The sequence below is a fragment of the Lepisma saccharinum genome, chromosome 6, assembly GCF_977018435.1.
Source record: "Lepisma saccharinum chromosome 6, izLepSacc3.1, whole genome shotgun sequence".
In the NCBI taxonomy this organism is placed as follows: domain Eukaryota; kingdom Metazoa; phylum Arthropoda; class Insecta; order Zygentoma; family Lepismatidae; genus Lepisma; species Lepisma saccharinum.
Window position 1 is genome coordinate 38,170,312 of NC_139234.1, and position 26,237 is coordinate 38,196,548.

The 26,237-nt window shown below is 39.4% G+C and overlaps 1 protein-coding gene across 1 annotated transcript in view; it reads left to right on the forward strand.

Moving 5' to 3' along the window:
- Positions 1 to 14,030, forward strand: part of mRpS9 (mitochondrial ribosomal protein S9) — a 60,414-nt gene extending 46,384 nt beyond the window's left edge. Inside the window, exons 7-11 of the mRNA XM_083124656.1 lie at positions 1,505 to 1,630; positions 8,183 to 8,225; positions 11,205 to 11,320; positions 11,887 to 12,049; positions 13,870 to 14,030. Coding sequence (XP_082980782.1) covers positions 1,505 to 1,630; positions 8,183 to 8,225; positions 11,205 to 11,320; positions 11,887 to 12,049; positions 13,870 to 13,961 — 540 coding nt within the window. The 3' untranslated portion in view covers positions 13,962 to 14,030. The remainder of the gene's footprint in view (positions 1 to 1,504; positions 1,631 to 8,182; positions 8,226 to 11,204; positions 11,321 to 11,886; positions 12,050 to 13,869) is intronic.
- The last annotated feature ends 12,207 nt before the right edge of the window (positions 14,031 to 26,237 follow it).

The window sequence follows — 26,237 nt, forward strand, 5'->3', positions numbered from 1 at the left end:
ATGAATTGGAATGGAGGACTCAAGATAAACAAGGAATGGAAGAGTGTGTTAGAGAAAGTTGAAAGGATGAAGAAAAGGAATGAAGAAAAAAGAGAAGTATGAAGAAGGAAGAAAGAAGAGAAAAGAAGAAGACCAGAGGAGGAGGTATTCATCCATAACCAAAAAGGCAGGAGGGGTGGGGGAGTGGTAAGCTGGTGGTTCTAGACTCTTGCTAATCTTGACCTGCCAATCACCTGTCAGTGTAGTACACCCATTAGTCAACAACTGTCAGGAGGTGATATGTTTAATTCCTTTGGGGAAATCTTCCTAGATAAGGACTGTCAACTTGATTTGTTGCCATGTGACTTGTGACCCTGCTATGTGTATGTAATCTTTCTGTGTGTAGTATATTTCATCATTTTAGTTTAGTTCTTCGTCTGAGGAAGACCCTGATACAGGGTCGAAACGTTACGTGTTAAGTGTTTTTATCTTAATAAACTGCCTTGGTCAGCAACTTATTGGTTTTTATTATTTAATGATGCGGATGTAGACTCAGCATCACTTGAGAGTTCACAAGGGGATGCAAAATCAGTACCGGGAAGAACGTTTGCAATAACGTCTGCACACTGCGACAAAGCAAGGAATTTTCACAATTCTCACAAGAGACTGTGCGACTTTTTGCAAAAGAATTGCAAAATTGAACTTTGTGGCCGCTTAGATTCTGTTTGGAATGTTGATTTTCTCCATGCTGAATTGGAATAATAATTCAAATTATTATTATTATTATTATTATTATTATTATTATTACTGTCGCAGATCTTTCACTGTGATAAATTAGCCATTTTAATTTTTTCTACAGCATTTTCCATAATATTTCAAAAGCTCAAGGGGGGGGGTTAAACCCGGTGTCCCCCCTTGCGTACGCCACTGATGAAAATACACACAAAACTACAGTAATTTCATGGAATGCACTTAAACCTCAAATACTGACACCAAGTAAGTACAGTGTAGTAAATACAAGAGTCATCTGATAATTACTGTAATTTTCTTTAGGTTCACCATACTGGTTTCTGCACACGTTTGTTGTTGCTATGGTGCATATTTATTTGATCTTCATCACTTCGGGTATACATCTTCCAGAAACTTGAAAAGAAACTAACCCTGTCATGGATCATCTCATGTGCATAGCCATGACTAATGTGCAGATGACTTGCCACTTCATCAACAGTTACTTGTGGGTTTGTCAGAATCATGGCACAGATTTGCTCATTGTTGTAATCAGTAGAGGATGTGAATGGACATCCTGCTCCTCCTTTGCTCTTAACACTTGTCTGGCCATTTTTTAGCTTCTCACGCTTCACCATGGTTAGATCTTTTTTCATTTTGTGATGCAAGCCTTCAGTGTATGTAGCCTCTGGTACACAAGAAATAAATCACTGTGCTTTGTTCTTTTTCGGTGCAAATGAAGAGTGGCATTGCCATATATTCTTATTGTACTATGTTCTGTGCTTTTATTTTATTTCAGTATGATGAATTTATTACCTCCATGGAGAGATTAAGTCAGCATCCATATTCGTACAGAGCTAAAGATTTCGTAGAACAATTCAGGAGACCACTGACAAGTCAGAGAATATCGCATGAAGTGCCTAAGGTAACTGCAAGCATACAGTACATTCAAGCGAATTCAGTATATTGGAACTTATTAATTCAAGTATTGCTCAGGAGTGTATGTGTACTTTGTGTGTAATATATTCATTATTTTGGGTCAAATATGGCCCTAAATATATATATAGACACACACACAAATGAAGAAGGAGACAGTAAACACTTACCACACAAAAAGAAAAAGTTTGATATTTCGCGACCCAGGTCGCATTTTCAATGGAGAAGAAAGAGATCGTGGTTACGAAGAGTAGAGGCACAGAATACTGACGGCAGCATCACTACTGTCAGTGTTGTCAGAAACTGTAGATAGAAAACAAAGTTACTTTCACCAGTGTTTACTGCATGATGGCAACACGGAAACAGTTGTTGAAGGTGGTGTTATGGCTGTTGGTATGGATGACAACTGTGAAATCAGAGTGATGGGTGGAGGAATGGTGATTATTGATCCTTAGGTTCAACGGGGTGGAGGTTTCGCCTAGGTAGAAGTTGCCACAGATTTGGCAGATTAGGGTGTAAATCAGGTTGGATGGATGAGTGGCAGGTGCCCTTAAGGTGAAGGGTGTACTCACCTGTGGCTGTGGGGATCAGGAGGGTGGGGCAGGTGATAAGTATGGAGCAGGTCTTGCACCTGGGTTTGTTGCACCTGTGAGCTGGGGGAGTGGTGTGGAAGGAGTGGGAGTGTTTTGGACCAAGATGTTCTTGATGTTGGGGGATTGGAGCCTCCCCGATGGTGCAGTGGTAGCGCCGTCACTTTGTAATCAAGGGGTCCCGGGTTCGATACCCGGTGGAGGCACATAGTGGTTCGGATCCCACTTTAAAGTAGGTCCAGTCCCGATAAGCCTTCCTGTGCATAAAGTGGACTTAAAACACCAAATCATCAATCTTGATGTTGGGGGGGGGGGAGCGACGGAAGACAACCCTAGGTTTATCCCGAAAAATGTCCCTGGTGTTGGATCACTGTGCAGGATGGGGAGGAGGGAGTGGAGGGTTTGTCTGATTTTCGTAATATGGGGGTGGTATTGGGTGATCAGAGCTGGAGGGTTGGTTTTGGGTTGTTTGGTGCAGTTGTGGGAGGTGGCTCTAGTGATTTGTTTGTTGATGAGGGTGCAGGGGCAGCCACGGTTGGTTAGGGCTTGGTGTAGGCGTAGGTTGTAGTTTTGGCAGGATGAGGGGGATGAATTGAGGCGCTGGCCTCTGAGAGCTAGGGAAAATGGGATGGGTTTTTTGGTGAGGTAGGTATGTGAGCTAGAGTAGTGGAGATACTGGAGGTGGTTGGTCTGTTTGATGTGTATGGAGGTTTCCAAGTGGTCTCCCACAATGTGGATGTCCACATCTAGGAAAGTCACTTGGTCTTTGGAGTGGAACCAGGTGAATTTGAGTGTAGTGAAGTCGTTCAGTTGGTTAAGGAATGTAGTGAGGGAGGATTCGCCATGTGTCCAGAGGAGGAAAATGTCATCTATGAATCATAGCCAGAGGAGTGGTTTCAGTTGCTGGGAGTCAAGGAATTTCTGTTCCAGCCTGCCCATGAACAGGTTGGCATAAGAGGGGGCCATGCGGGTATCCATAGCTTAGCCAAATATCTGCAGGTAATGTTGGTCACTGAAGCAGAAGTTGTTGCAGGTAAGTACAAGGTTGGCTAGTTGTATCAAGAAGTGAGTGCTGGGATTTTGGGGTTTGGGTTAGCTGTTAAGGAATGATTCCGTGGCAAGGAGGCCATGGGCATGGGGAATATATGGTGTAGGGATGTGACATCAACTGTTGTGAGGATGGTGTTTGGTGGTAGAGATGGTAAGTTGTGGATGATGTTAAGGAAGTGGTTGGTGTCACGGAGGTAGGAGGGCAGGGCCTGGACGAGGGATTGGAGGTGACAGTCTAGAAAGGCTGATATGCGTTCAGGGGGTGAATTGTATCTGGACACAATGGGTTTCCCGGGATTGTTCGGTTTGTGAATATTCCAACTTTTTCAATTTTCCAATTTGCCAACCTGTTCATGGGCAGGCTGGAACAGGAATTCCTTGAATCCCAGCAACTGAAACCACTCCTCTGGCTAAGATTCATAGATGACATTTTCCTCCTCTGGACCATGGCGAACCCTCCCTCACTACATTCCTAAACCAACTGAACAACTTCACTACACTCAAATTCACCTGGTTCCACTCCAAAGACCAAGTGACTTTCCTAGATGTGGACATCCACATTGTGGGAGACCACTTGGAAACCTCCATACACATCAAACAGACCAACCACCTCCAGTATCTCCACTACTCTAGCTCACATCCCTACCTCACCAAAAAAGCCGTCCCACTTTCCCTAGCTCTCAGAGGTCAGCGCCTCAATTCATCCCCCTCATCCTGCCAAAACTACAACCTATGCCTACACCAAGCCCTAACCAACCGTGGCTGCCCCTACACCCTCATCAACAAACAAATCACTAGAGCCACCTCCCACAACCGCACCAAACAACCCAAAACCAACCCTCCAGCTCTGATCACCCAATACCACCCCCATATTACGAAAATCAGACATACCCTCCACTCCTTCCTCCGCATCCTGCACAGTGATCCTGCCACCAGGGACATCTTTCTGGATAAACCTAGGGTTGTCTTCCGTCGCCTCCCCCCCCCCTCAACCTCAAGAACATCTTGGTCCAAAACACTTCCACCCCTTCCACACCACTCCCCCAGCTCACAGGTGCATCAAACCCAGGTTCAAAACCTGCCCCATACTTATCACCTCCCCCACCCTCCTGATCTCCACAGGGGCAGGTGAGTTCAACCTTCACCCTAAGGGCACCTGCCACTCATCCAACCTGATTTATACCCTCATCTGCCAAATCTGTGGCAACTTCTACCTAGGCGAAACCTCCACCCCCTTGAACCTAAGGATGAATAACACCATTCCTCTACCCAACACTCCGATTTCACAGTTGCCATCCATACCAACAGCCATAACACCACCTTCAATAAATGTTTCCGTGTTGCAATCATCCATCTTTACCCCCCCCCCCCCCCACTCTGCTGACACATCTTTCCGCAGGCGATGGGAAAGAGCCTATATAGCAGGCGTGCAGGCCAATATACCCCCCCCCCCGGACTCAACCTAGCCAACCAGTAACCCTTTCCTCTCCTCCCCTAAACTACCCACCCACCTTGCAGTAAACACTGGTGAAAGTACTTTTGTTTTCTATCGACTATTTCTGGCAACAATGACCATAGAGATGCTACGGTCATTATTCTGTGCCTCTACTGTATGTGACGACGATCTATCTTTCTTCTCCATTGAAAATGCGACATATGTTGCAAAATTTCGAACTATTTCTCTTCGTGTGGTAAGTGTTTACTGTCTCCTTCATCATTTGTATTTATACAACCTTCTGGCACCTTTTCTCATCCTATTCCTGTGTGTATATGTATATATAAGTATCAAAATTCAATAACATATATTATCCTACAACCCTGCATGCAAAATATTATTGGCTTGAAAACATTTATAACTAAAATGAACTGACATTGAATATTCATGCATTTGGTGCATTTTACTTGCACCTTGAAAACAGATTTCTTTTGAATTAAAAAAAAGTCAGAAAAAAGTTTGTTATGTGATCCTATAACCCCTTACTTTTCTTGAAATGGATTTTAGTCTAAGAACATTGAACTTAAATGTCTGTTAGTGTTTAGTCAGTTTTGTCCCAATATCAGGGTGCGAAATCATTTAAGATTGGTGGGAGGGAGAAAGATCTTAATCTACAAAAAACCCATCCCTCACATACATACATATAAATACAATATATATGTTATTAAAAGTAAAAATAAATTACTAAATTTAAAATATATTATTATTATTATTAATTACAAAAAATTAAATAAATTTGTAACTTTTATATACGAGGGGGTACCCAAAAAAAATGGAATTACGCTGCGCTGGGCGGAGCTTCCGTAGTACGAATTTTTCCTGCCAGGCAAGTGTCGAGCAACTCTTTGTGAGTTCAGTGCACCCAGTGGCTTCGCCAGGGAAGGTTGTCTCTGGTCACTGTGATTTTTTTTTCGTAAAAGCAGTTTCGCCCGCACCTCGTTTTTTGTGGTGGCCGATGTAAGAGAACAAACAGTGTGTGGCTGTGAAATTTTGTTTCCTGCTCAGGAAAATGCCTCAGAAACGGTTGTGATGTTGAACACAGCTTACAAGGACAGCGCTATGGGGAAAACTCAAGTGTACGAGTGGTTTTCTCACTTCAAGAAAGCTGACATATCGATTGATGACAAACCCCGTTCTGGACGTCTGTCAACTTCCAGAATGCACGAAAATGTCGATAAAATTCGTGAACCTGTGCTCGAAGACCGACGACGGCCCATTGAAGAGCTGGGGAACTTATCTGGACTACCTTGGAGCTCGGTTCAGCGAATTTTAACGGAATATTTGGGAATGAGAAGGGTTGCTGTGAAATTTGTGCCTCGGAATCTGAGTGACCAGCAAAAAAAGTGTAGAGTGGAAACATGCTGTGCTTTGAAAGAAGAGCTCCGAGCGCAAGTTTTTGGCAAAAGACAGCATGACTCTCTTGCTCCATGCCCCTTACTCATCTGACCTCGCCCCGTGTGACTTCTTTTTGTTTCCTCGAATGAAGAGGGACATGAAGGGACAGCGATTTGACGATGTAGAAGAGGTGAAGAAAGAAACGAGGAAGGAGCTGTCAGCCATCACAACAGATGAGTTTAAAAAATGTTTCCAAGAATGGAATCACAGATTGGACAAATGTATTAAGTGTCATGGAGAGTACTTTGAAGGTGATAAGGTTGAAAAAAAAACAAAAAAAAACATAGCTTTTAAAAAAAATAATCCGGTTTCTTTTGGGTACACCCTCGTATATCAGAAGTGGTTTTATTATGTGTAAGTTTTTATTTAGATTTTGCTTTATGTTAATATAAATCAATTAGATTTCATAGTTATTATTGTTTTGCATTCTTGATTTACTTTTATTGTGCGTATTGGTGTAGATTTGTTAATGATCTCTTGAGAATGAAAAAACATTGAACACTCACAACTACACTAATTTGTGTATGTTTTCGATATTATTCTTAGTACAGTATATTTGAAATGAAAAGTAATTGCTTATAAATTGTTTGTTGTAAAAAATCTCTCCCTCAACTCTATCTCCCTGGAAATTTTTGGTGGGGGGATTTTTGAGGGCAAGATCCTTGGTGGGGGGAAATCCCCCCAGGATTTTGCACCCTGCTCAATATTCCACTCTTATTGAAAGTTACAGATCCCATTGCATGATACAATGTATGACAAAATATGATCTAATACGGTATTAATATAATAAATAAATTATAATTTCAACGTCTCTGGGAATCTCTAGCCTCCTTGTGAGTATTTGAGACAAACAATGGCATATTAAGCTGATTTCCATATTTTTTTCTTTTATAGATTTTGTTGTACACAAACATGCATCAAACACAAAAGTATTGTTTACGTTCAATTAGAATATGCATTTAATGCTAAAGAAACTGAATTTTGCTCCACATATCAGCACCATAAGTAGTATAAAAGACTAATGTCTAGACACCTACCTTAAAACTTACGTAAACTTTCGGTTTACTTCATGGATTGAGAAAGAAATAACATTACATGATTGCAAGAAACTTCGTATGTCATGTGCCAGCAACATACTTATTAAAAAACACACAAAACACGTAACCAACATGATGCGAGGCACTTTAATAGTTTGGCACCTAATGATTCGGATCCCACTGTAAACTGTAGGTCCAGTTCCAATTAGTCTTGCTGTGCATAAAGTGGACTTAAGACATCAACTCAACTTTAAAGTTTATCCAAGCTTTCGACTCCATCTCGGAATCATCATCAGGGCTGGTCGAGAGGTGGTGAAGAAGTTGCAGTCACAATGACATATTCTGGCAGATGCAGCAAGTAGTGTCATCGGAACCTCGACTGCATCTTCTTCACAGTCTCTCGGCTAGCCCTGATGATGACTCCGAGATGGAGTCGAAAGCTCGGACAAACTAAGTGTCTTGTATTGTGCTGTTTATATGTTTTCTGTGTTTTTTAATCAGAAATAACGTTACTTTGGATAAAATAGGTATATGGTTACCCTTGGTACCAGGAAATCATGTCAGTTGATTCTTTCCTCACTGTGTAGTAACTTCCGCAACCAGGAAAAATATTCTTATGGTGTCACAGATCATCTCCAATGCAGAAGAAAATAAGACAGTTCCATCTAGGTTCTGATGATGCTGTGCACATCCCCATCAGTGAGGTAGGAATCAGCATAACCTGGTTTTAACTGCATACATATTGTACCCAATATAACATTATGCTGTTCCCAATTCAGTGAAAAAGAACCAGGCAGGTTTGGAGATATTTTGAAGGTACTTTTCTAGATGTTAGTCTTTTATTCTACCTATGAACATTTAATGGTGTTATTTATATTCCTTGAGAGGGAAATAAATGTTAGTAATGTTTTTGTTATTAAATCTACTCTGTAATAATTTATTAACAACTGAGACCATTTTTTTATGTTTTTCAGCCAGAATATGACGAGGATGGAAGGGCATTTATTACTGTAAAAGGTAAGAATGTTTACTGTATGTATATATGTTTTCTGGCAAATTATTTACTATTTAGGTAAATTTTAATAATCAGAATGAATAAAAATAATGTCAATGTAAGTAAAAGTAGGTATATCATTTGTAGAATTGATTCTTGATTACAGTAATTTGTTTGCATATGTTAGATACAATAAATTCAAAGAAAATATTCAATTTATTATGTAGGTTTAAATTTTGGGGGATGGACAGAATATTTTCACACCTTTGACTTTAATGTTTAGATGATTAGAAATAGTAGAGCTTTTTTTTTTAAATTTTATCTTCAGCTATTTGTATAAATGTAGCAGATGTCGATAAAGTTTCAATATAAAATTTTTCAATTCAGATAAATGATATTCTACCAATCTGGCATTAAATGGCACATGTTTTTTTGAAAATACTGAATGATCCATACATTTCCTTAATGTGTATAATCAGGTTCCTGCAATGGTTTTTGCCTTCGACAAAATAACCTTTCCTGCTGAAAAATTCCTTGAATTCTAGGAATTCTGCGTGAATTGTTGGCAACAGGAATTATGCATAAATTTTCCTAACGATTGTGAAAAATTCCAGCATGTTGTAATCAAACCCCACGAACATAGATGAACGGAGATGGCAAACTATATTATATTCAAATATCCATTACTTTTTGTTGTTGTTGGTTGTGGTGGTGGTTGTTGGGCATCTCCACAATCTATTTTGTCAAAATAGGAAAGCCATTGGTAGAGTCAAGTTTTCAGCCATGAATATACAAGCTGTGTACTGAAAGTAATGAGCCAAGTGATATTACTCAAAGTCAGAAACCACTATTTTTATTCTACCTATATGGTAATGCATAATTTGCACCTTGCTTTACTTTTCCACATAGCATCCAGATCGGTCAACATATTTGCGCCACCATAATGGCAGCTGGAAAATGTCACTCCTGTAGAAGTCCGTTTCAGCATGACGTAAACACCAGCGAACTTCATCCTTCACCTTGGCATCCATCTTTAACAAATCTTGTAATAACCAAGAGCTTTTATGATGCCCTGTATAGCACTGTGTCCAGTGTTCAGATAATGTGCAATTTCTCTTTCTTTCCTTCTTTTTGCCATCCTCCTTTCACTTTGGATAAGCTTGTCAGTCCGGTCCGTGTTGTTGCGCCTGGAAGCTGTTTTCAGTCTGCCACTAGGATGATTATGTCTGTGTTGCCATCTCTATAATGCTTCACCCATTTTTTCACTGTACTGTAACACATGCACACATCTCCAAATAAGTTCTGTAAACGCTGATGAATGTCTGCAACTCCAACGTTTTCACTAACAAGAAAATCCACTACAGCACATTGACGAAACGAACTGTCTGGAGGACATTTTTCTCCTACTGACAGGACTGCGCCAGCATGTGGTTCATGAAGTGGACAACAGATGGCTGTACCTGCCAACCTGGGGAGAGGTCGTCGAAGATGAAGAACTGATCTAAAAATCATGAACAGCCTCTAGGGGTAAAAACTGTAAAAGAATAATATCAGAACCCCTCATTAAATCTTAACTAAAGTTTCTTTACCATAAACTTCCTGAAATTTTAACTTGAAAATTAGTAAACTTGGAATTTGCTGGAGTCCAGTAGGCACACTAGAGGCTGGATATAAAAGTAAACTTCAAAACCATGAACAAATTAAATTAAATTAAATATTTAGCAATGAAAGTGTGGTCATAATTATGAACATACATTTATACACTTATTACTAATTAATATAATCTAATTTAAAAGGTTGTTTTTCTTTCTTTCCTTCTTTTTCATAATTGGGAAAAGAGACACACGGTAGTATATAAATACGTAGAAACTATTACTAAATACGTAGTACTAGTTTCTCCATATTTATTTCCTTCTTCTATTATCATCATTAGTATTATTATTATTATCATCCAGTCTTCATATTACTATTCACGTGTTTTTGTGTATTTTGTGTCATATTTATTTATTACATATCTAACAATTAGTTTCCGTGCAATTAGTATGCTATAAAAACTCAGTACCCTGTATTACTAATTCACGTTAAATTATGCGGCTGATATTTCATTCTGAGATCTCGTAGCAGCCTTCGTTTGCACGGACATTGAACCTCGAACGGTCACTGTCGCTAGCGTGGAATACAGTGTCAGCTTCATGTTGAAAACCAAGATGACGTGGAGTGCTGACGCTGGTATCTTATTGGCCGTGTGTCCTCAACACACAACTGCAACAAAGGCGAGATAAATAAGAAAGTACAAAACCTCTTACAGGAAGGGTTTATTCGGAATCTATACCCACTAAATTAATGAACTAGCTCAGTATTCTGTGTGGACTTAATTCTTTTCTAAATTGCAAATTCTTGCCACACACTAAAATAAAGCCTGATCTGGAAACCAGATGTGGACTAATCCAAGCCATCACTCACCGAGATCCACTTAATGTCACCCTAATCTAAACGCTCACCCCCATCATACTCTCCTGCTCAAGCCTAAAATCGTTCTGGACTAACTAGAAGATAACTAACACTAACCTATAAACTAACTCAAATTAATCTATACTACTAATAAGTTTATTTAATTACCAACCATACTAATGCACAGGAAATAAACAAATAATTTCAAAACTTGTTCCGGTCACCAGAACGGGCTAATACAATAATACAAACTCAAAATTACTAAATGTAGCTATGTATAGAATCTCCATCTATTTTATTTTCTTATTGTATTTGTATTTTATGTATGAGAATTGAACATGAAGATGAAACGAAGCAGGATAAAAAGGCGGGGGAACCATTTAAATCCAGGAAACTGACTTCCCGGTTTATTTAAAGGTACCAGGACACTAAGCACATATCCTCAAATGTATGCAGGTGGAGGGTTCCCCTCCATTTTGTTTCTACTTAAAAGAACTAGATGTTTTTAAGTGTCATATTTGCTTTTAAAAATTGTTTCTATTTCATTACAGAATGCCCAAGGAAAACTGCACGTGCTGTGGTGACAGTTCGAGTTCCTGGAACAGGCAAATTGACAATTAACGATCAGGACATCAACTATTTTCAAGTCACTCAATGTAGGGAACAGGTATGAGGTGTTTTCTTCATTTCTTTTTTAATTAATTCATCAAGGTTCCCACTATGAGGGAATTCAGCCTTTGAGTGAAAAAAGTTACTGAAATGTCAGGGAATTCAATAAGAATTCATATTTCTCCATGCATTTCCAAAACTGCTATGGCTGCTTAAAACTGCTCCAGTCATTTTGGTACATGGTATATATTCTTGGTACATTGTGTCCCAAAAGATATAACGGTAACACTGTCACCTTTTAGTAAAGGGGTCTCAGGTTGTCCCCAGTGAAGGGACATCGTGCAGTGGTTCAGATTTCTTTTAAACTGTAGCCCAGTTCTGATAAGCCTATCTGAGCATAAAGTTGGCTTAAAAAAATATACGTAGTGTTATTAATAAAAAAGTTTCCAACCAATCAAGAATCAACTTGTTTCTTCGTTCTGACTAGTAAATACCAATATATTTGATGTAAATCCTTTATACCCTTATTATGCAAGCAAAAAGTTAGTGAAACATTTTTTTTCCCTTACAGCACATGGGGTTAGAGTGCATCTCAAAATTGAACATAATTGCTTTCTGTTACAGTTGCTGTTTCCCCTACTTTTCACCAATATGCTGGGTAAAGTGGACATAGAAGCCACTGTAGAAGGTGGAGGACCATCAGGACAAACCGGAGCTATACGATATGGGATATCTTGGGCTATGAGGAGCTTTGTAGACAGTGACATGCTGGAGAGAATGAGAGTGGGTAAGTCCCATCTTTCAGTTGCATATGTGCTGCATATTCAGAGAATCTACGTACTGGGAATTCTGCACAGATTCTTCTTGCTGATGTAGAAAACTTGCTGCAGAAACATTGTCCAAAACAGTTGAACATTCATAAATGTCCTGATCTAGTTGTGTTGCAAGGAGGAAAATTCATGCAAAACATTCCCTCAGGTGTCCCATTATCCCCATGTTAAAACATAGAAGCATCCCCTCCAGTTAACCCCAAGGTTGTAACAAACATCCTCCCAGCTAACAATTTCCACTTCAAACACTGTTTATAACTGCTTATCGCAGTACAGTATAAGGATACAAGTTTCTTTTGCCACCGTTAATTAACTTTCAGAGGATTTCATAAAGGATAATATGCACATACAATTTTCAGAAACAATCATGTTCTTATTCTTAATTGTGCAGATTAGCTGTTGCATTAACCCTGCAATGTACAACTTATTATTATTATCCAGGAAGAAAATTAGGCAATATGGAAATATAGAAAAATATTGAACCAATTATTGCTGAAGTGATGCCCTTTCTTTGACCCAACAAATGGTTTGAATCTCAGGAAGAACAGTGTACATTTTGATCCAAATTAATACTTTTAACACAATATGTTAGTGAGTTCTCTATTTTATTACATACTTATATAAGTGATAAGTAAAAGTTGTTAACCAGTATTACTTCTTAATTATATTCTTATTCTTCTCACATTATTATTTTATTCATGTATTATACAAAATGTAATATGTGTTCTTTCTCTAATTGAATTGTATTTCTTTTAATTAGAATCCGTGCGCTCATGAGAAAATTACTGTTATCTAACAAGAGAAGTATCAGTTGTAGCTTTCCTGGTGACATGATTCAAACAAGTTTTCTCGGTTTAGCAGGCAGGTTAAATTGCCATTAGCATTCAACATTATGAGTGCATACATTGCTCTCGTCATCCGAGAATGTTGATTAGAGACCAAGGCTGATGTTAAATGTGAGTGTATTGAGAGACTGAGCTTAGACTCTGTCTCTGGTGTTCTTTTGGTGGATACCATGCTTTTACGGAGAAGTGGATTCCAGGTAATGCTGAGCTGGAGTCCCACGTCCCTGTTGATATTCATTTGTTTGTTTGACATGGCCTACTGTTTAAAGTTGGACCTGAACCACTAATGGCCTCAACTGGCTACTGTTGAGATTTGTGTTTTCTCTGGCAATGGCTATGGCTTCCTTTACTCTTCTGTCCCAGTAACTGGTACATTTGGCTATGGTTTTGGTGTCTGAAAATAAAATTCTGTGCGCCTCATTGATACTCTGTTGGTTGGAACATTCTGATGTAGCATTGTTAAATGGTGCATCCTGTTTGTCCTATATATGGTGGCCTGCATTCACGGAGTATGTAGTATATTGCCGGAGTATGGAGTTCCAAGTTATCATTCACCAAGTAGAGCAGGGCCTTGGTATGCCCAATGAATGGTAAAAGAGTTGTAATGGTATCTTCCTCTCTTGTGTTGCTGCAAGCAGAGGGACTGTGCACTGCAGAATTTGTGCTTCCAATGGGTGCGTTTCCATATTCTGCTGGTAAGGGCTATACAGTCTGTGGCTGGTCTCTGCTAAGATGTAACTGCTTTGGTAAGTGACCTGTTGATATCTCTGGTATTGTATCTATTCTGTTGTAGTGTGGGTCTAAGATGGGTGAATCGAATTGTAAATTTTCCTGGTCTAAAATGGTTATTGCCCTGTAGGCTAGTGTGTTCAGAATGGTACAAATACTAGACTCGCATGTACCGTCAACTCATTCTCATGTATTCATTGCAGCTGGGCTTCTATCAAAAGACTACCGGAGAAGAGAACGAAAGAAACCTGGACAAGCAAAAGCAAGGAAGAAGTTCACTTGGAAGAAGAGATAATAATTTTAGATATTTGCATTTGTAGAAGTTGCAATTCCTTGTAGAAAGTTCAATAAAATTGTATTATAATTTTGTAATTTCAATGTGATGAAGTAGGCTAGCATGAGATGATTTCCCGTGTATGAATTCTACTGCATGACTAAGAAACAGTGGCGAAGCGTAACATTTTTACGTAGTCATCGCAAGGCTTGCCAAACGTCAGATAATATGTCACTATCTCACGGTGCTGTAAGCACGTGTCCACATTATCTCAGGAAAATTCTGAGTATGTTTACCGTACATTTTCAACCGATGAGAAGTTCTGAATTGGGAGAGTAAATCCTATCGAAAATACAAAATTTCAGATTGCTAACATTTTTTACTGTAATGTTACGAACATGATTTAAAATCCGAATTACTATGAATTACACCAAAGAAGAGACAGATGAAGGGTGCCATTCCTACATTGATAATGATATCATGACGTGTGAAGTAGGGATGGCCAAATCCGGATTTTTTTTCTACAGAGTATATGATCATCTTATGAGAGAGACGAAACTTTGTTAAAAAATTCTACCTGAAAAATGGAAAGATTGTTAAATATCTCTGTATCCAAAATGCGGATTGCCTCTGAAATCCGGGTAGTAAAGTTTCTGAATCGAGATTTAAAATTTTCCGGAATTCTGATATTTTTAGCCATCCCTAGTGTGAAGGTAAGATGTGCTAGGAAAGAGATTCTGTCTGATTTGAACCGCAGAATTCAAAAAATTGAAAGGAGAAATACTATGAAGGAAATACAATGGGTCAAGAGTTGTTCTTTTTCCAGTTTTTTTTTTTCAGCACGAACCGTGTGTAAATTTATGCTTTTGCTTCCTTATAATTGTTTGTATGTACCATTACATTTATGTAAGTTGTGTTGCGATGCTCTTCAATATGTTTTTCCTCTTTAAAAGAAGAGTGTTGTTGAATGCTTTACAATGCTGGAAATAGCAGACACTATGAGAAGTTTCATCGTGATGATGTCACAGAGACCCTGCCGGGGTTATAAACATGGGAGCTGAAAAGAAAAGGTCTTCTTCAAGAGCGATGAGCGGAGCCGCCTGACAGCATTGCACTAAATGGAAAATGCAGCAGAACGGTTCGGCACAGGAGGCAGGACTGAGCTCTCCTTTCAATGCGCTAAACATTAGCGAATCTCTTGCATATTTCGAGCTGTTTCATGGTGTCACTTGACTAATTTCACACAAATATGCAAATATTCTGACTTATATTTTACTTCTCTAAAATATTTAAAATACAATAATTTTATTATTTTACTTTGTCATCGCCGCATCTCCCACTGACCAGACGCCTCTGCTAAGAAATTCACCAAATCCAGAAAATAACTGAAATTTCCTAAATATTTAGATAGATGGAATTTATTAACAATGAGGGATTCTGGTAAATAATGGCATAAGTGTTGTTCTTATATTTAAAAAATATACTGACAGCATTCTAATTGCTGTATAAATTCAAAAGCATGCTTTCTTTAGTTGTCTTACGATTGTTTAACAAGGGTGGAAATTTCATTTACTGATGTCTGATTTCCTTCGAAATATTCTTGATTGCCTCACTGCAAACATTGCTTAACAAGAAACTGATTTATTCCCATGCCCTCCCACACCCCACAAGAAGTAGATTGATAAAAATTTTGAATTGACCACAGTATTATTGTTATTGTACTGTGCAGTTGCTTTGTACTTTCAATCTTTAGTACCAACATTTCAATGTATATCTTACCAAAAAAAAAAAAAATTGTAATATTAAGGGAAGTATCCTATAATGCCACACAATGCCCTTCCCGTTCAACATTTTTGAGGAAACCACCAGATACATTCAAGATGTTACCTCTTGACTCGACCTTGAGGAGACATCTCCGACATTGATTTGGCCAGTCAACATACAATCAAGAAACAGTGTAGCACATGCATTTGGAGAACCATCAGCTCAAAACCACTCAGGGTCTGACAGTTGCATGTAAGCAGCACTGAAGGAGATAGCATAAACAATTCAAAGTTGACTACTCCAAGTGTCAACCACTGCAAAATAATCTTCCTTGGCATCCTATTTTCTTCATTTATTTCAATTTGCCTTCACACCATCAAGCAGGACTTCCTGCCTAGGCTACTAGACTGGGTGGTTGAACCACTAGGCGCATGACACATGTATGTAAAATATCCATCCTGGCAGTTTCAGCCCCCATTCATCTGCTTCATTTTCATATGTCACTGTATTGGTAAGAGACTAAACTACATTTTAACATGGAGACAATGACTATGTTTACTTAAGTTTAAATTTTACTGCATCTTGCACCGCACATCCATATTTGAGAGCCCACTACCACAGACAAATTACAGTAATATCTGTACTACTGAGCTTTGAGCGTATACCACTTTTTTTTGCCGGTTCAAGCGTTATTCGCTCAAGCGAAGAAGCTCTTAAGAGTCTGTACGCTCTCTAGTATAATCCGCGCGAACTATTTGCCACTCAGGCGATACTCTTTCTGCAGCATCCATCTATTGGATGGAACCTCAATCACCTGTAAATAATCCTGCCAGGTATTACAACTCACACTGACTGTTTTCTCCAAACACATCCTGTGTTCGCGGACTACCTACATTAGAGCATATAGCACAATACCCTGCCCTAAAGATGGATACAGAATGATTTGGAAAGTCTTGTGAATGAGCCTAGAAATTCAGAATGGCCTTTTCCCATGTTATCTGCATCTGGAAATATGGATTTTATATTAAGAAGTTCAATATTGTAAACAAACTCCAATATTATTATAAACAATAAAATATTGTCCCGTTTTGACCTCCCAACAAGCTGTGGAATATATATACTGTTTAATCGATTTATATAATATTTTAGAGTCTGTTTTCCTCAAAACTTTGAAACTACGATATAAAAGTTTGTAACATTTTTTGAAGCCTTGCAAAACCCTGATGAAGGCTCTTGGTGTCGGTGGACCACAAGGTAAGAACTGCTGCTGTCTTATAATGCTATCTGGGTGCTTACTTTTGCTCTTTTCGTTTTTGTTTCAATTTTATTGTCATTCCAGTCACCTACCGTGATTTGGAGTAAGCATACAAATGTTATGCTTCTTATGTCGGCTGTAATTGAAGCTGAAAGGTAATTGGCATGTACAGGGGATGGACAAAAATATGGAAACACCACGACATCGGAACGGGTGATGTCGACGTAATTTTTCCACTTGAAATTGGATGCGATGCGACATTCTTTTGTTTTGCGCCGTGAGATAAGACCCTGTCGGACTGGTAGGAGTCGACAGTTGCGCTGTAGATAGTGTACAGTGCAGTTGATACTGAATCATGTCCGAGGTGACAGTGTTTCAAAGATGGCAAATTGTTGTTACCAAAGTAGCCATGTTATTTGGCATATCGCGAGGAACTTGATCCAAGATCATGATGACATAATAGTGTGTCCGGAAAGACATCATCAGATAAACACCTGTGTGGATGAAAATGTACACTGAGTGACAGGGACGGAAGGACACTGAGAAGGATTGTGACCATGTTTTGCATTTAGAATGCTGCAAGATCCCATTATTGACCATCCAGGACTTGTTATTGTCCATTCCTCGGAGACTGCAGGCCGTTTTGGAAGCTAAAGGCAGTCCTGCACCTTATTAGCTACAGCATTCCGGCTTTTCTTCGCAGATGTTTCCATATTTTTATCCATCCTCTGTACTTGCAAATGAAAAATACCTACTCCAAATTTCAGAGAATTCTAGTCTGAATATCAAAATATCCTTTCCTGTTCATCTTTCCTTGGTACTACTGGTGCGAGTATTTTAATAAGCATACTATATTTTTCATGATGACACATAAATACAGAATAATGTTTTCAACAAACTTAGAAAATCTTTTAATTTCTGAACAGTAGAAAATAAGATGTCAGTGTCTTTAGGTCGCGTGGAATGCATTCAACATGAGAAACAAGCTCCAAATAGGTAATAGATAGGAGAAAACATTGTTATTAGTTTTGAGTTGAATTTTCATCAGAAAGTTACATTAAATATATTGTTTAAAAAATATATATATTACATGGATGCATGGTTAATAGATGCCACCGACTAGAAGTCCATATGAAAATTTTAATTTTAAACAAAATATGTGCTGTAATTTTTTATGCATAGTTTTGTGTTGTAATATAAATATATATATAAGTTATTGTGAGACTATATATAAACTTCAGTATCAATTATTTCTGTAAAATTTAAATTGATGCAACACTTTCTCATTTATATGGTATCATTGTTTTCAAGGTATCTTCAAGTGGTAGCGTTCTAGTTTACTTAGTTTCATGGAATTTGGTCTGCACATAGCATTGTCTATTTTATATATAGATAATGAACAGTGGCAGTGATTGGGGGGGGGGGCATTGAGGGGTCTAGTTGCCCTGCACTTTTTGTCACTTTTGCTGACATGCTAGTCTAAACCTTATTTAGGAAGCAAAATTAAACTGCCCTTGCCCCCCCCCCCCCCCGTGTTGGAACCTTGCCCCCTTGTTTTGGGACCCAATCGCCGCCACTGATAATGAACTTCTTTCACAAGAATACTCTTGTTCTGCTTGAGCCAAACAAACAAACCATGAGCAACACATCGTGCTACGACACCAGAGGTCCCGGGATCAAATCCCAGCCTGGTCATGGATGTTTGTGAGTGTCCATTCATCAATTTCATCATATCAAAAGGGGCACAAAAAACGAAGTAAAATAAAGCAAATCAATCAATCATGAGCAATTCCCAACACAGAAATATCTTTCATCCATGGCAGCTGACAAAGGACTTGTGAGTGACTACAAGTCACGAATAGCTTCTACTTTCATTGACAAAATATTATATTTTTAGTATGTGCTGTGGCTGAAATATTCGGAAAGAAACACTGTTACACGTAATTTATTTTACACTCTAGAATTTACAGCATACTGTACAATATGGTCTTAACAGAAGAAAGTAATTTTTGAAAACTAATTTTGCCTCATTTTTCCATGGTTAAGCAAGGAGTGGAAACAACTTTTGGACCAACGTAAGACTAACTTCAATTTGCCAACCAATGTAAATCCAACCTTACCCATGTAAAAAAAACTGTAGTTGGCCCAACCATTCTGGTTACTTGCAGTGCCGGATCTACAAGCCGCAAGCGGGGTTGGCCTGGAGACAAGTAAGCCTTTAGGGGGGTGCCCTCAGTCATTGCCATAGTACAGGGTTCATACGTACTATGCATATGTAAAAATAAACATAGTTACTCAGGAGTACAGAAACGAATGCAATATACCTTGGTATACAGGTAAAGGTATAATGTTTCCTGTGCATATAGCACAGTGCCTTGAAGGCACATTTAGGGTATGTGGCCCCCTCGTATTTTCGATGTCTGCAAATCTTGGAAGTGATGTGATTAGCACCACGCTGCAGCTGCCTTTAGTCCTTCTCCCCCGGTGCAATTTGATTTGAGGCTGGTTGGGTCCTAGAGCCGCATTATGTTGGGACGAAGCCAGAAAAATCCCAACCTAAGATCACCCACTCCGTGTTTCCCACGTGGCAGTCAGACTATAATCAAATGAGGCTAGAATTTCACGAGAAATGCAGTGGTGAAGATTTCGTCAACCCATCTTTCTTTAATAAGGAAAAAGTTATGACTGTACGATTGTAAGAAATGTAACATTTTCCAGGTGTAAGAAAGCAGTGTCATATATACTATATCGCATCACGCTCTCTGACATCACCTCCTTCCCATTTAAAAATTGTGAGTTGAATTCAATATGGCAGACGTCCACTTCGAACACAACAATGTTGTTTCCCCCCTAATCCTACTTGTTTCTATCATGACCAATTGTACCCAGCCTAACTCCTTTGCTTTTTATTGAGGGTGTTAGGTGACTTTGGAATCACTCACTAGGCCCTTATATGTGACTTTGTCAACATGAGATCAATAATCGCATACATACACATACATTATACAGGGTTTTTATAAATGATTGACCCGATTTCATAAATTCACTGTAGCTTTATTATTTGACATATTGTCAAAAACTTTGCAGACATCTAGAAAAACTCAAAAACTTTTTTTTTTTGTGACATATTACAAGTGCTCTATATGTTCTCCCCTAGCAATTCTGCAAATATCAAGTCGATAATCAAGTTCTTCCCACACTCGGTGCAGCATGTCCCTATCAATCCTTTGGAAAGCACTGTTGATGCGAGCTCTCAGTTCTGTTAGGTTTGTTGGTAGCGGAGTCATAAACACTGTATCCTTCACATAACCCCACACAAAAAAATCGCATGGGGTTAGGTCCGGAGAGTGTGGAGGTCATGACAGAAATTGCTGATCATCATCCCCACCACGACCGATCCATCGGTTTGTCAATCTTCTGTTTAGGAATTCACGAACATCGAGATGGAAGTGGGGTGGAAGTGTCGTTGCACTGTTACGACAGACTGATGTGAATGAAACTCGAGCACAACATACGTTTTCTCTCTGTCTGTCGTCATATAGAATAAATGCTCAAGCTGTACTGTCGTGGCAGAAATCAGAAGTGAACCTGCAACATAAAGAAACTTTTTGAGTTTATCTATAAGTCTGCAAAGTTTCTTGACAATATGTCAAATAATAAAGCTACAGTGAATTTATGAAATCGGGTCAATCATTTATAATAACTCTGTATATGTATATATGTTTATATGTATGATGTGTGTGTAAAAGTAGGTAGGTAGAGGGGGCCTTTGATAATATTTTGCAGGGGGCCCAAGCTTTGTAGATCCGGCACTGGTTAGTTAGGATAGGTTTCCTTGACATGGGCCATAGATTGGCACATTGTAGATCTGTGGACTGACTGTGATGCATTTCGTGAGCATACATCAGTCGAACCACTAAAGTGGGCAGTCATTTGTGTACTCATCTTGCTGTCATCACACATTGAAATATTCCCCTTCACTTGTGTTCAAGTACCCCCATGTTTGCTCACCTAGGCTTGAAAATTCAATGACAACGCATTCTTGGTAGAACAGTAGTTCGTGTTTTATACGTGTTTTATGTGAGGCAGGGGATCCACCAAGTGGCGTGTTTGATGGGATTTACACTAAATTAAACAGGTAAGTCATAAAGGTTACATCGACGGCCAGATTTTGCTGTTATATTGAGCGTTTGAAGTGGAAAATGTTAGCTGGGGGGATGCTCCTATGGTTTAACGTGGAGACAATGAGACTACTGGGGGTATGCTTTTTTTAAAAAAAAATGCTAGCTGGGGATACCACCCCCTGCATCCCCCCTCACTTCAAGCACTGGCTATGTTGAATATACGTATCAAACTAGGTGTGTTGTACAGACATTTTAGTAAGTTGGCGGTTTGCAGGGTCCTCGAATACAGAAGGTTTGATACTAAATATGGTCCACATTATTTATCTTCATATAATTTATTTTACACACACAAACACATGCTCGTTCATTTTAAAGTGTTAATTATTAAAGTTGAGATAATTTAATACTATGTTCCATCCAGTGGCGTGGCGTAACTTTTTCAAAAGTGTTACCGGCCATCAGACGTTATCATCTCCACCCTACCCCCCCCCCAAAAAAAACAACTGCTTTGATCTGGATTTTTGTTCTCGTTTTTTTTTTTTGCAATCCGCTCAATGATTTATTTAGCCGCCACAATCACTCCTAGAAAGAACTACCACTCATGAGAGAGTTACCGTGAAAATCCAGTGAATAGTAGTCGAGCCTTGTCAACCATCTCTGTTTATTTGCAAAGAGGTGGAAAGGGGAAGAAGAACCACACATTCGGGTCAGTTTGACGTTTCTGCGTTGAGCAGACCACATAATTCCCCTCCTCCAGCGATGGGAGGAAGTCCAGATGTACGTACTACTGTTGCCAACTTAGTTTTTTTGGAGCAAGGTTTGTCCAATTTACGAATCGCATCAAGTACTTATCTTTTCGTCTATTACTAAACGGTCTCAGTTGTAGTTCAATCCAGCTTTGATTTTGCAGTCTAGCTCTTGTTGCTTCAGAAAAATAGTAGGCTATCCCCGTTTTAGGCGGGATTTAGCTCTTTTCTGGAAATCCAATGTGACAACACTTGCTGATCCGGTATGCCGCAGTGGCAACAGGGCCCCTAAAGAGGCATATGAATAACCCCCTAGCACACTTGCCTCCAAATCCTTTCCCGGTGTTCCCTTGCATTGGCGGTCGCCCTTTCCTCTTGTTGCCTCTTGAGGATAGCGGAACGGCCTGTCTCTTCGCTTTTGTCGGCTGCAGAAAAAATGTCCTCTGCAATATACACTCAACTGCAACGCTGTCAGTTAACTTATTTAACAATGTTGTTATTTTATTGAGAAAAATAACTTTTTAATTTCTTTACATTTTGCTGTTACCTGCGGTAACTCTGGTTCCATCGCTTTCATCATCCTCGAAAATGTAGGAAACGACACATCAGGTGCACATGATAGCAGTAAATAATAATAATAAAAAATAGATTTTTTGATACTTCTAAAATGATCAGTATTGTTAATGATGTACAGAAAACTAAACTCCGTGGAGCAACAGCTGGGCACCGGAGTCTTCTAGCGGTTTTTCGTTGGGCGATGCATGGTCAACACATCGATTCCCATCACCATTGTTCCGACCTCTGTGGCAGAGTGATTAGCACAGCATGCTATGATGCCAGGTGTTCCAGGTTCGAATCCTGGCCTGGGTATGGGTGTTCTTTGTAAGTATCATTCATCATCGTTTTCGCAATTACCCAAAAGTGGCAGAAAAGCGAAGTGAAAAGAAAAGGACATCGCCATTGTGTTGTGGCCTGCAAGAGAGAGTCCTCTATTCGTGTTTTCATGTAGCTCCCTAATCGTCCTCACGGTGCTCGGTCAACACCAAAATTTTGGAATCCCATCGGGAATTGAATGTATGACCGCTGACATCTAAGGTGAGAGCTCTGAACATTCGACTGAGTAGATCATTGTTGTCATTTACAAAAACGCATCGATATGTATAACTGTGTAAAGTGGGACGTTTTTTTAAAGAAAGTATTTTTCAGAAGAGACTAATAGCCTAATGTAACTTAATAGGTAAATTTTCTAAGCTTGTCGCCATCTCTAAGGCACGTGCACAGGTGGGAGGGGCAATTACTCCCTCTAATCATGGAAGTCCTCGGATTTTTTCCACGGAGGGACAAGCAAGGTATTTACCCATAGGGCATATTACCCCGATAATGGTGTTGGCCCCCTCAAAAACACCACTTGAATTTGAAATTATATTATTCCTGCATCCCTATTACAATAATTAATTTAAGTTACTGTGACTAAAATCAAACTATACGTGTGAAATAAGGTTGATATTCGTTTTCTAAGGGGGATGTGTGGCCATCCTTGCCTCCTTCCAGATGTCCATGCCCCTATATTATTACACTTTCACCTAGAAATGTAGGGTAGAGGAATCTTATCACCGTTATTAAACGATATTGTACTCTTAAAAGAAAATGAAATATTTTCAAGCCGATGAAAGTGCAAAGCAACTACAGGAGAAGGGGGTGCAGTGCTGAGACCACAGAGGGTCAGGGGAACATTGTCCCCTAACCTTGGATGGAAATCAATTGAAGGGGGCAAACATTGAAGTAAAAGAATGCAAGACTAGAAGAATTTAAGAGTAGCTGGACAAAAGGATATTAAAGATGGTATTACTTTTCACGTCTGTCTTGCATTATTTCTTCCAAACGACCAAGAGCACCTGCAAGAAGGTACAAAGGGGCAATTGCCCCCTCGATTTCAATTTTTTTCAGTAGTTGGCCCTGTGTGACGAACGATGTAAATGTAAAAGACAATGCCATGGCGCCCCATGAATTTTTGGGTGCCCTATTAAATCAATATTGTTTGCAGTTTGGAAAAATTTGGATCTAAAAATTTTCTTGCTCGCTTCACTCGCATTTTCATTGTTTTCTGTAATGCATTGTAAATTACCACAGAAGAAATAAGAACAACTAAATACTTCCAACTCTTGCTACTAAACAGTTTGGTCTTAAATGCATGAGCAATTATTTGGAGGAAAAGGGGCACTCGCATTTGAGAAAGAATTTATATTATTTTTGCTGTTGGTTTGTTATGGGGCAGATGTATTGATTATGTAATGTAATATATTTAAATAATATGTTTACACACACAAATGCAATAAAACCAGCGGCGGCGTTAAAATTAATTATCTGTGGGGTGCGAAAGGAAATTTAGGGGGTGCGATGTTGAAAACGAACATAACATGAAACATTCATGTACATTTAGTCCCTACATCGAATTTTGTTTTCGTTGAAATGAGGTTTTGAAAAAGGGGTGCGGAAGAAGGCGCGTAAGCAACCCTCTGACGCCGCCCCTGAATAAAACAAACCTATAGACTCCCGAGCAGGTTTACGAAAATATCCCCGTTCTCACCCGGGCTCTCGGCGGGAATTTTAAATTCGAACATTCTTTGGAGGAAAATTGTTATAGGGTTCTCGGTGGGAATTTTAAATTCGAACATTCTTTGGAGAAAAATTGTTATAACTCTGGCACTATGGGAGCAATCTACTTCGGATAAGTTTTGTTTTTCAGCTAAAACATCAGCGCATGCAACCGTGTACAATTCAAAACGCCGGACCGAGGAAGGGGGCTTGGTTGGCACGATCCCCGAATTTCAATGAAAAAAACAAAAATAGGAGTTTGCCCCCTCTTCTCCCGCTATTTTGGGGAGAATGCGCAAACTTTAGTATTCTTTTCAAAGAATGGACATTTCTGAAGAGAATGAGAGGGGGGAGGTTGGTCATCAATGTGAATTTCCCAGGCTTGCTCCAGACCCAAACATAAGAGTATGAAGGTCCAAAAAGCACATTCCTTTCGTAATCAGCACCATGATACCATATGGTATCATCGGGGCAGTACAACCTTACTCTGATGATACCATACGGTATCATCGGGAGAGTAAAGGTTAAAAAGTGAGGTAAAATTAGGTTTTTCTTTCCCGACAACTCTCATGAAGGCTTTTGCCTCCCCCCCCCCAATCAGAGGGTCTGCGCGTGCGCAGAGAGAGCGTTAATTGGTCGACTTTCGATCTCTCCACCGAAGTTTGCGGGTTCGAATCCCAGCATGGCCATGGATATTAGTTGTGATCGTCCATTCATCAATTTTTAGCTAATCACCACTCATTCTTAACGTCGCTATTAATTAAAAGTGGCAGACGTGTGACGCTAAATACGGAATTTATTCAATTAAATCATCATTATGGAAATGTTAATGGGAACTTCCATTTTAAATGCTTTCCAAATCAAAGTTCCTTCACACCGAAATCGAACCCAGGATATCTTGATTACAAGGTGAAAGAATCAGCCACTACGCTATTGGGCATGCCCATTTATCTATTGGAAATTATGTACGAATAATATTAATAATAATAATTTCATAGGTTAGTGCCCAATAATATTTTGGAGCGAATTTGCAATATAGAGAAAGTCTCCAATTTTGATAATTTTCTGTATACTAACTAATTTTGACCTCCTAATCACGAATCTGTTGGAAAAAACCGGCGGTCACGTCTGAAAAGTTGAAAAAAAGCCGATTGAATTGTTTATACAGGGTGTTAATTTTAACTTGACATATGAAAATAGCGGAAGTGATATGCATGTGAGGAAAATTTGGTCCAAACAAACCATGATCCTTGTCGGGGGGGAAAGTTAATGGCGTACAAATGAGCCCCCGCACAGGGCCCCCCTGGGGGCAGGGGGGCACGTTGTGTTTTTCAAATAGGAACTCCCGAATTTTGTTTCATTTTGGGATTCGCGAAGTCAAAATAAATAATAATTATGCTTGACATGGATGCAACAACATGCGAAATAAAAAAGATATGGCCATGTGTATGTTTGGAAACACATAAATGTCGTGCATGGAAAAACTGTAACAGGCTCCCACGAAAATACGAAGAATGGCGTGTGCAGAGGAAAATTTCATTGCTGTCGATGGTGTCATTGAAGAGTGGAAGAAGTACCAAAAGAAGAGTACGGAGGGGATAGGGGGAGGGGGCAGCATGCAACGAACAAAGTGGAAATACATCTGCTGGATTAATGCAGATGCCAAGGATATGTGGGAAACAAAATAACGAACTGTGCCTGTGCCAGAAAAGTGAAGGGGTAGGGGATGTAAATCGTGTTTCCAGAACTCACGCGAAGAGTACGTTATCGCCACCGACGTTGTCGGATCAGCTGTGTTATCAGACGCCAGCCA